The sequence below is a fragment of the Podarcis erhardii genome, assembly GCF_964252035.2.
Source record: "Podarcis erhardii genome assembly, chromosome: 4".
Lineage (NCBI taxonomy): Eukaryota > Metazoa > Chordata > Lepidosauria > Squamata > Lacertidae > Podarcis > Podarcis erhardii.
The window spans coordinates 38,691,787-38,702,403 of NC_138508.1; the positions used below are offsets into that span (position 1 = coordinate 38,691,787).

Below are 10,617 nucleotides of genomic sequence, written 5' to 3' on the forward strand. Positions count from 1 at the left end.
AGGCAAAGCTAAGCACATTCCACATGTGTTGAATGGGCACGAGTGATATAAAATTATATTCTGGTGCAAAGGAATAAAGATATTTATTGACACATCTTCCTGGGAATAAAATGGATGCTAACACCAAAAATGTCAGGCAGCTGGATAATCTACAGCTCTTTCTCAGTGGCAGCAGGAGGGAGAAATGACATCTAAGGGCATGATTATTGAAAATGTCCACTCCGCAGGCCTGTTTCACAAACAGAAGGGAATACATCTTCTAAAATGGTGCTGAATGAAACAGTAGCCGTCATCATCTTTTACTGTACTTTGAAATTTAGAAGCACCACAGGTAAAAGTGCTCAAGAGACAAGTCCAGCCTGCCTCTTGCCTTACATTGGGATGGCTATAATCCCAGTCTTCTCACCATAGTTATGCACAAAGGGCTACAGGGAAGACTGAAGAAGAAAACTTAGCTTCTGTCATCTTTAAAGCCACATGATTACAGAGCTTAGGACAGAAAAACGTGCAAAAATGGACACACAAATTAAGGAACAATAACAGAGAGCCCCCAAAAGAATATTTGTAGGTAAGTTTATTTTGAAGACATACTTGGTAAGATAAACTGCAATCTTGGGATTTTTCAGGAGATCCATGAGAAGATCAACAGAGTACTTTCTTGTTAGTGTTCCATCACCATTCACAAGAATGTTGAATATCAACTGGAAAGTCTGATGAATATTTCTGGAATGGAAAAGCTAAACAAAGAGCTCTGATTTACAATAATGAACCATCACACACCCAGCTATATCAATGCAAACCTATAAACCTGAAATATGATAGCAATCAATATGATTCAATTGGATAAAAGATATGCATAGTTAGTAGAACAGGCCTGCATTACTTGATTTGCACAGGTTGCTGGTGTAATTCCACATCCTGCCACAAATATTATTATCGGCAAGATTAACATGCCTGAAGTAGAAGTTATTTCTTTAAAAGAAGAAAAGAACACATCCTTACCTTTTCTCCAACTTCTTCATTTAATGTAAGACTTGACAATATTGAAAGTGCGAATACAACCATTGTTAGACTACTGTGGGCCAAGAAACTGATCAGAGTACGATAGAAACTCTTCACATTTGTCTAGTACAAAGAGAAGAAAAAACATTCCTAGAAAAAGTTGCATTTGAGTGTAACCTGTTGCTGCCTAAGTCAATATATTCTATTCCTTACCATTTCACAAGATTAATTAAAAGATTGCTTCCCCATAGAACATACATGTCATTTCACCAATATCCATTGGAACCGATAATGCATTAATGTTTTATTTTAATGTTACTTTGAAATTATGTTTAGAAACCGTTAGAGTGTGAAGGACAGTAGAGATCCAGGATGGCCAACTCAAGAAAATAAAAGTTTACACTTCATCTCTGAAGTTATTTATATGCAAATTTCCACTGAAATCAATGAGATTCATACACATTTGTGAAAGATTGCAAAATGTTGGTGTTCACTGAGAAGTGAAGTGTATTTTTTGAGGATTTGGATTTCAGAAATATTAACATAGCTAAAGGGAGAAAAAAATGAGGAAATATGAAATCTATATAAAAGACCTTTACTGATGAACTTGGCCAAAATTAGATCTAGTGTTTGTTAAAATAATCAAAAGCAAGAGGAGTCATATCCAAGTGCTGTGGAAAGTCCTCATTCTCGACTTCTTTTCTGCATTACATTAGTGTAATCATTTTCTCTGGGCTCATTAGCATGACACTATAGTCCTGTAGTTTTGAAGGTACACAGGAAATGTCTTTACCACCTCTGCTAAATATGTAAATACAGAAGACAATTTCCCCAGATTAACCAAGCCATTTCTTGAAATTCTAATTTCTTCCATGTTCTTTGGAGATAATGGTTGTGCTCATCTGCTATATAAGATCAAGAGAAAAAATCAACTCCTACTTGCTCACTTAAAGTGCTAATGTTTCACACGCTCAAATGATTAGACTCCCCTTTCTTCAAAAAGATTTCAATAAAGAAAGTTTCTTACCAATGACTTAATATGTGCTTGAATGGATAGATTGTGTCGACACAGATTTGCCATAAGTCCTAGGCATGGTATTGTTAACTCGTCTTCTGTAGACTGACTAAAATAAAAGCCCATAATAAAGCAATCTGCTTTGTTAACATGTTTATTAGAATTCCATACTTCGTTTCTTATAAAACTGATTCCTTCAAGTTAATCATTATCCCCTCAGAGCAACTTTCACTTTGTTATCCAAATCAGTAGAATGATCCCACATGCAGAACACAAGTAAATCACTGCACTGGAATTGCTGTATGCTTATACCTATCATTTATCAAACTATGTGCTGCTCACTTTATAATTATGCACGGAGTGCAATCCTACAAAAGTAAGCTCCACTGAGTTTAACAGGACATGCTCCAAGGTTAGTGTATACAGGATTGCCGCATAAGCCGTTCAAAACACTTATCAGTTTGCCCACCCACATACAGCTGTTGGTGTCATAATGACTTTAGTGGTAGGACTTAACACTTCTTGCAGAAGAGAAGCCAACTTAACACTTCTTGCAGAAGAGAAGCCACTAAGGAGAATGAAAACCCAAGTGTAATTAGTTTTATTAATTTTACTGAAAACAAAAGTTATATGTCTTCTTCCCTTGCCCAAATACATATGCTATTTTTATTTTAGTGCATTTTAGAGACTGACCTGAAGGTGGCCAATTAAACTCTCCTCTGAAACTAAACAGGAGTGGGTATGACAAATATCTGCATAGGACTCTCCTTCCTTGGAGGTTTTTGAGCAGAGGTTGGGTGGCCATTTGTCATCAATGCTTTAGCTGAGATGCCTGCATTGCAGGGGGTTGGACTAGATGACCCTTGGGTCCCTTCCAACTCTAAGATTCTATGATTTTATGATTCTATGAAACCACCTGGGAAGTGGAGAGGAGGGCAGGGAATTTGCTTATTGCAAGTTCAGCTCTACCCACCAACACTACCTCTGTCCCATCTCCTGACTCAGTCGGTAGAGCATGAGACTTTTAATCTCAGAGTTGTGGATGGGTGCCCCATGTTGGGCAAAAGTTTCCTGCGTTACCGGGGGTTGGACTATATGACCCTTGTGGTCCCTTCCAACTCTACATTCTACGATTCTATGAATATACCTCTGCTGGAAAATATTTGATCGTCCTGTTCTATCATCCTCAGTCTAACAGTCTTCTGTTCCTTACAATGCACCTGCCCTTTCTCTCGCTGCCCCAAGGTCTTAACTACCTCCCTGAAAACAGCTCATCAGTTTTTACTCCAAGATGATCAAGTATACAACTGTAGCCTTACTGAGATAAAGATTTAATCCTATGAGGTACTTACATATGGTGCATAAGAAATGAAATTAAGTCATCAATATTAGTACTGCCATGGAATACTCTTGCACTGTAGGTCAATTTCTGCAGCAGTTGAATACTCTTGAGGGGGAGAAAAAAACAAATTATGATACAACTAAAAGATGTAACTTCTAGATATTAGGGAAGTATTTATGTGTATTAGAGCCATTGCATTCCATTTTCAGATTAGGAACTAGATAATATACTATTTCAAAACTATTAAAATCATTTCTCCTTGATGATTAATAGTCTTCTAAAAATTCAGTTTATACAACTAATTAGTAGGTTGAAGCAGAGGTTTTCAAAGTTTCTGAGTCCACAGCTCCCTTGACCATCTACATTCTTTCTGTGGCACCCCTGTAGGACTCAGGAGCCCAGTTATGTCACCCCTTGCCTGCAGAGCTAGCAGCCTCTCACCCTTTTTTGAATACTCTCCCTTGTGAAGTGTTCCCTTAGCCTCCTCTCCTCTCTCCTTGGGAATCCTCCAGGCAGCCGCTCTTGGTCTCTGAGCTGCCCACTCCAACCCCAAAGAGAGGTACCTCCTCATGCCACCTACCAGGGGCCTGGGAAGAGGGTGCCTTCAGCCTAAGTGGATCAACAAAGACTGTCCAAAGGTGAATGTGAGGCCAGCACCTTACCTTGGGAGGCTGCAGTGGCAGCAGCAGGCGCTGCCAGCCCTGCATGCTGGAAAGGCTCCCCTTCAGCACTGGACACTCAGCTCCCAGGCAGGCCTTGCAATCAGCAATCACAAAAAAGGCCAGCACAGTGCCTGCCTGGCCTCCCACTTGTCTGTCCAACTGCAAGGGCTGGTGGACTGGCTGGCGGGCCTCCTTCACTCACCCACCTGCTTTATTATTCCAAGGCCACCTCAGCTCCTGCAACCAGCACCCCAAGACCAACCCCAGAGGCACCATTCGCCTGGGGAGTTTGTAGCCAGGGCTGCTGCAACATACAGCCGCACAAGCCTTTGGGAGGCAGAGATGCAAGAGGACATCAGAGAAGGGAGAGAAGGAAAGAAGGACAGAGACCAATGTTGCCTGTGCCACCTCTGACTATCATTCAAGTGTGCCACGGCACACTGGTTGAAAACAACTGGGTTAAGGGCTCAATTGTATGCACAAGAAGCTGTCATGAAGCAAGCTTAAGCCTGGAAGAGGGGAAACATGCCTTTCAATGTTCTACACCAAGTTGCAAGATCACATGACCAAGCTGAATGGGCTTAGGATCCAGCCTAAGTCCTCACTCTATGGTCAGGCTCCTGCCATAGCCCAGAACACATTTTTTGGGACTTACACAGGCCTAGGTTCAGCCAGCTTAGGCTCACTTGGATGAGCAAGTTATGTGCTGGGGCCGGGGACTTAACATTAGCTAAGCCACAAAAGCGCTTCACCCTAAGGTGCTCATCCTGGCTGATTGCACCCTAAGACTATTAATCATCAAGGGGAATTAATCACTGAAGTGCAGATGTGAAACCAGTAGTTGGCCAGGGGAGAGGGTGGAATAAAACCAAAACAGTTTCTCTCACTGACTCTAGTCAATCAAGTTTTGGTTTTAGTGAAGATGAGACTAACCCATTATTTCACACCAAAAAGAACATGAAGCAGAAAAAATTGTTCCATGGCTATAGGATACAAATCTATTTAAATCAAGCAAGGCAGGCGTGCCATTACTTTTCCACATTTTATTAGAAATCTCTACATTTGCATTTCAGCTATAGCCTGATGGCATGGACACCTAAGCAGGTTTGGATCTCATGTGTGCTTGAATGGGAAGACCCCCCCCCCCGGAACCATGTGAACATAGCTTTAAGTTCCATGGAAGAAAGGCAAAACATAGCTAAAAATAATTTTAAAGCTTTACATTACCACAAAAAATAATTCCCACTATATGAAGTGTTAAGCATTACATTATGTTACCTGTAATAATACTGGATCAAGAGGATTGATAGAACTTCGATGAATCACACCTGCCAGGACACTACACAAATTGTAAGTATTCAGAAGGGCTTCTCTGATCTCATTATCTAAAACTAAAATATAAACATACACACATAGTCACTAGAAGCAACGCATCAAGAACAAAGGCAATTAGAAAATATTTCAGAAAATTTATAAAGCAAAATTTCCATCCAACAGCCAATTATATTTTAATAAAGAGTCTTTGATCCTATTTTTTTTTTTAATTTTCCTGAAATGTGCTGGGATATAAAGTAACTTAATTAAGCAAATTAAGAAGAAATGCTAGTTGCTTCTATAGATTTAGTCTTACACACTGGAAAAAAGTAAATTTCCATATTAAAACAAAAAGCCAGTTAACATATTTCCCCAAAGTCTGGCATATCTGCAATAAAATCTGCTAAAGTAATGTTGACATATCTCTAGTTTAACACTATATCGCTGCTCACTCAGCAGCATTCAAATCACCATCTCATTTTTTAACCATTCATCAAAAGTTTGTGTAAGTATACAAAAGTGTGAATAGAATTAATTCAATACAACTTATAAATACAATGTAAAAAAAAAAAGTAAAATAAAAGATAGAATACACCACAATTCCAAAGGCCATCTAAAATTTAAAATGCTTGGTCAAATAGGAAGGTTTTCAACTAACACCAAAGCTTGTAATTTCAGTGCCAGCCATGCCATCGTAAGGACGCCATTCCAAAGTTGTGGCACCATTGAACAAAGAGCTTTCTCCTTGTAGAACCACAACATACATATGCTAAAGAGGGTACTTGGAGCAGAGCCTCTTCAGAAGATAAGACATGGGGGGGGGGCTGCTATGGAAGGAAGCACTCCAGAATGTGGGTTCCTATTCTTACAGGGTTTTAAGGTAAAAGCATCAGCATCTTTAATTGGACTTGGAAGCAGATAGGCAATCAATATAGATCTTTCAAAATAGGTGCAATATGAACAGCTCTGGCTAAACCTGTCAAAATTCTAGCAGCTGAGTTATGACCTTCCATAAACTCTTAAAAGGGCAGCCCCAATACATTACAGAACTCCAACCAGGCTAACAGAGTGGTAATCAGCATGGCAAAGCTATCTTGTCACATGTGGTGAACCAGCCATAGGTAATAAAAGGCACTCCAGGAATCAAGTGACAATGATGGATCAAGGAGTACTCCCACCCTGTATACCTGTTCCCATCCAGAGCAAGTGAATACCAATTTCCTGGACTCCAAGTACTACCCACCCACATCCATCTTCTTAGGACTGTGCTTCAGTTTATTGACCTCATCCAGTGCATTACTAAGTACAGACACTGATTTTGTATTCCTGCTTTTCTTACAATAACTAAGTTGTTGCATTCATGAGCTGCACAAAAGCAATAAATGTAATATTTAAAAAATGATTTAAAAAAAAAAAAATCCAGCCAAGAAATTTTGGTTATGATGATCAGAACACTCTACATTTTAGTGTGATGTCTAAGAAAGTTATATACAAAAGTATGCAAGAAATCAGAGCCAATCATAAGTTTTACAATACACTTTATCTGTAATTATGAAGTATCTTGACCTATAAAGTATTAAACAGCTCAGGATATGCCACTCAAATGTATTTAAGGCTTACCCAGTTGAGAGAGAAAGCCTACCACATTCAGGGTTAACTGGGGGCTTGTATTTGGATCTTCAATGAGTTCCACTAAGCAGCATAGACATTCACTTGGTAAAATCTGGTTCGATGCAAAAAATCTTGTCAGCTTCAATCCTGAGATGACCTGGAAAAATGTATTTAATATGGTAACTACTAACTGAAGCTAAATAGTAACACTGAACCAAAGACTCCTTAAGTATATTGGAACTCTAGTGAATATACAGCAGTCTTCCACAAAGCTAAGTGAACTATTCACTTCACTGAAAGTGAGTTCAAAGACATAGTACAGTATCCTTAACTTAAAATCAATAGAACTTAACAGGGCTTAATTTAGAGTGCGGCCATTCTTTTCAAAGACCATTCTTTGAAATAAGTACACAATCAAATACATACACAATAACTTACTATATGTTATGTCTTTACCATACTTCTAAAAAGAGTTCTATTAGTATAAACACACCAGAGCTAAATAACATGTTAACAGCATCTTCCAAAAGTATGACAGTTGAACAAAACTGACAGTTGAAAAAAATTGTCCTTGTGAAGAACACTTCAACCTAGATGCTTACAAAATTGAGGCTCTCAAGAAGTGGCTAAAGGTACCATAGTTTTTTCTCTGTATTCTATCAGATCTGCAAGAATTCTAACCTGAATACTGTATGCAGACAGAATTGGGGAGCTGGTGGAAATTCTACATAGATTTATTAACTACAATAAGAGTATTTTCAGAATTGTTCTATGCATTTTAATTAATTAAAAAAACTAACCAAGTGGCTTCCAACTGAAAATAGGCAATATAATTAAGCGAAATGTAGTTCAGATAAATAATGAATATTGATGTTCCCTATTTAAGATTTATCTCCTCCACCTTTCTGAACATCAAAAGGGGTTTGTAAACCAATATAAAATAAACAAACCAGAAAGCCAAAGCAATCAGAACTAGCACCTAAACAAAATTTCCCAAATCAGTTGATTCTGAATGCCTTTTTTAATACAAGTGTATACAGGCAACCATCTTAGACGTGTTTGATGTGTTCGACCATGCAATATATGCAATTTCACTTAAATGTGTGGTGCTTTGGAACGTAACCGCTGTGTAAATTGGGAGTTGCCTGTATAGATTTATTTCAGAATGATCCAAGGGAGCCTCAGTAGAGATTAAGTTCCATAAGTTTGGTGGTCCTCTCCCCTGTGACCACCTTCCATACCTCTGAAACAGAAAGTACACAGAGAAGAGTCTCCATAGTCAACCAGTGTGTGACTAGGTTCAGATTGTGAATCCCACAGATCAGGGCTTTTAACATTTAGGGGGAATGTTAAAAGCCATTCCGAGTCCATAGAATACAGCAAGCTATAAAATAAAGTGCAATAAATAAAAGAAAAAGCCTATGATGAGATCCTGAGTTATGGGGTTTCAGAATCATATGCTCCTTATGATGTGGCATTATAGCCCTTATATGCTGCTGGACTCCAGCTAGATAAGTTTCAATGCACAGGACAATCATTAGAATGGAAATTTAGCTTTGCCTGGAGGGCCACTGGGACCCCATCCCTCCTTTAACAGCAGTGCCACACAGCACACATTGCAGTAACCACTACAAACACACAGTGCAAATAAACATGCTGTACAATTCCTTGATTGCATATGCACTCATAAGAATCTTTATTTTATTGCTATGGCTAGTGGCTGTTGCAAATCAAGTGTAAGAACTTAACTATGCAAAATATATTTTGGAGGTTTGCATGAATAATCAAATAATATATCTTATTCTAATTTCCCCCGCTAAAAACTTTGCAGTTTTTGCTTATGATTGCGTATGTATGGCAGCTTCCTTTGTTGTGAGCAGGCCTGTTATACGCTTGCCAGCTAAGGAACCAGTAGAAATCAAACGGGGGTGTATTTCCCCTCCCCGCTTCCAATCTCCACCCCTACCTCTCACTTCTTTTTCAGATAATGTAGAAAACTGCAGTTTGGGTCCCCACGATCTCCAAATAGGGCTTACTGCCAGGTTAAGTTTGCATAGGTTAAGTTTGCCCCGGCCGCTTTATTTGCAAGGCACTTTTTCGCTGTGCGCATCGGGATTTGTTTGTTTGTTTGTTGCTGTTGCTTTGCTTTAGAGAGAAAACTCCTAAAAACAGAAATCCCAAAGGAAAGGGGCCATTCCCAGCCGCTTCCGTCCACTCCCGGCCAGGCACCCGCGACCAGCCGAGCCGAGAGAACGGAAAGCCGCACACCGAGCAGGTCCGCTCGGCTGCTCTCACCTCCAGACTCCGCTGCAGCAGCGCTGCGTTGGGCGGGGTCCGCGCAGCCCGGTACTGGGAAGCCGCGAGGAGCAGCGACTTCATACAAGCCGGCGCGTCCATAGCGCTGGCGGCCCAGCCGCCTCCGCGGACCTTCCCTCGCAGCGCCTCAAATCCCGCCGTCAGAAAATCGTATTTGGCGCCTTGGCCGCCATTTTGACGCGAGGAGCCGCCCCCGGCGCAGGCCGGAAGCCCCGGTGCATGCCGGGAAGTTGGAGAGGAGAGCCGTTGAAGTCCTCTCGTCCCAGTCGAAAGGAGGAACGGAGGGGCGGGGGGGGAGGAACGGGGGCAACCAAACAATAGCACGAGACACCCCCTCGCAGCCTAGAAATCGATGCTAGACGGAGTGGGCGGCCGGGGCAGAGTTATTTCCGCCCGCGGCGGTGGTTCTTTCGCGTCGTGTGGCGAAATAGCAGCTCTGTGGGAACCAGGGCGAGCTCGAGAGCGAAGCAGCCCTGGCCCCGGTGCATGCTGGGAGGGAAGGGTCACCAGCGGCGCTATTTTTGTCCTGTGGCTGCTGGTGAGGTGATGCTTTTCTCCTTGCGTGGGAGCTCTCGTGGCGGATGCGCACGCGAAGCCGGTCCGGGGTGGGCGCAGCTGTCCGGCGGGAGATGAAAGAGAATAACCACAGAAGAAACGTTTCCGGACAAACATCACAGCAAACAAGCAGCGGTGAACTGGCCCGTTTCCTATTGTGGCGGGCGTGTGTTGTGCCAATTTGGTTTGCGTGTTTGCATCAGGATAGGGTGCTGCTCTGTGGCTCTCGTGCAATAAGCGCAACAGTGCATTACAATTCCCCATGCATATACAGTACCGGCTTATTTAACATCTCAAAGGAATGGCCAGGCTACCTAGAAAAGGCAATCCGATAAGGCAGGAACGTCCAACAGGTAGATCGTGATCTATGGTAGATCACTGGCTCCCCCCAAAGAAGCTCAAAAACATTTAACATTTTAACCCTTCACCCCCCCCAAAAAAAGCTCATCAACTCTGACCTGAACTCCTAAAAATGGGCCTTCCTCCCTAAAAAAGCTTAACTTTGACCTGAACCCCCCAAAAGGGGGTAGATCACTGCCAGTTTTTAACTCTTGAGTAGATCGCAGTCTGTTCGGAGTTGGCCACCCCTGAGATAAGGCTTTATTAGGTATCCTGGCAGACAGGAGAGAAGCAACACACTCAAATTTCTGCTGGGGACCACCTCTTTCTGTGATGTATATATGATGTTTTGGGGGGTAGTCTTGAGATACCGGGTAGGCAATTTCAAATGTCTATATTAAGAGCTCGCACACCAATGTTCTAGGTTCCTCTCCTCCCTGCGTTGGGTGAGCGGGGAACCC

The 10,617-nt window shown here is 41.5% G+C and overlaps 1 protein-coding gene across 1 annotated transcript in view; it reads right to left on the bottom strand.

Moving 5' to 3' along the window:
- The window catches only part of CIP2A (cellular inhibitor of PP2A), a 29,006-nt gene extending 18,773 nt beyond the window's left edge, over positions 1-10,233 (bottom strand). The window contains exons 1-7 of the mRNA XM_081859660.1: positions 9,242-10,233; positions 6,956-7,103; positions 5,300-5,412; positions 3,370-3,464; positions 2,030-2,126; positions 1,003-1,125; positions 592-737 (exon numbers count right to left, since the gene is read on the bottom strand). Of these exons, the coding sequence (XP_081715786.1) occupies positions 592-737; positions 1,003-1,125; positions 2,030-2,126; positions 3,370-3,464; positions 5,300-5,412; positions 6,956-7,103; positions 9,242-9,343 (824 nt within the window). The 5' untranslated portion in view covers positions 9,344-10,233. The remainder of the gene's footprint in view (positions 1-591; positions 738-1,002; positions 1,126-2,029; positions 2,127-3,369; positions 3,465-5,299; positions 5,413-6,955; positions 7,104-9,241) is intronic.
- Positions 10,234-10,617: the final 384 nt, after the last annotated feature.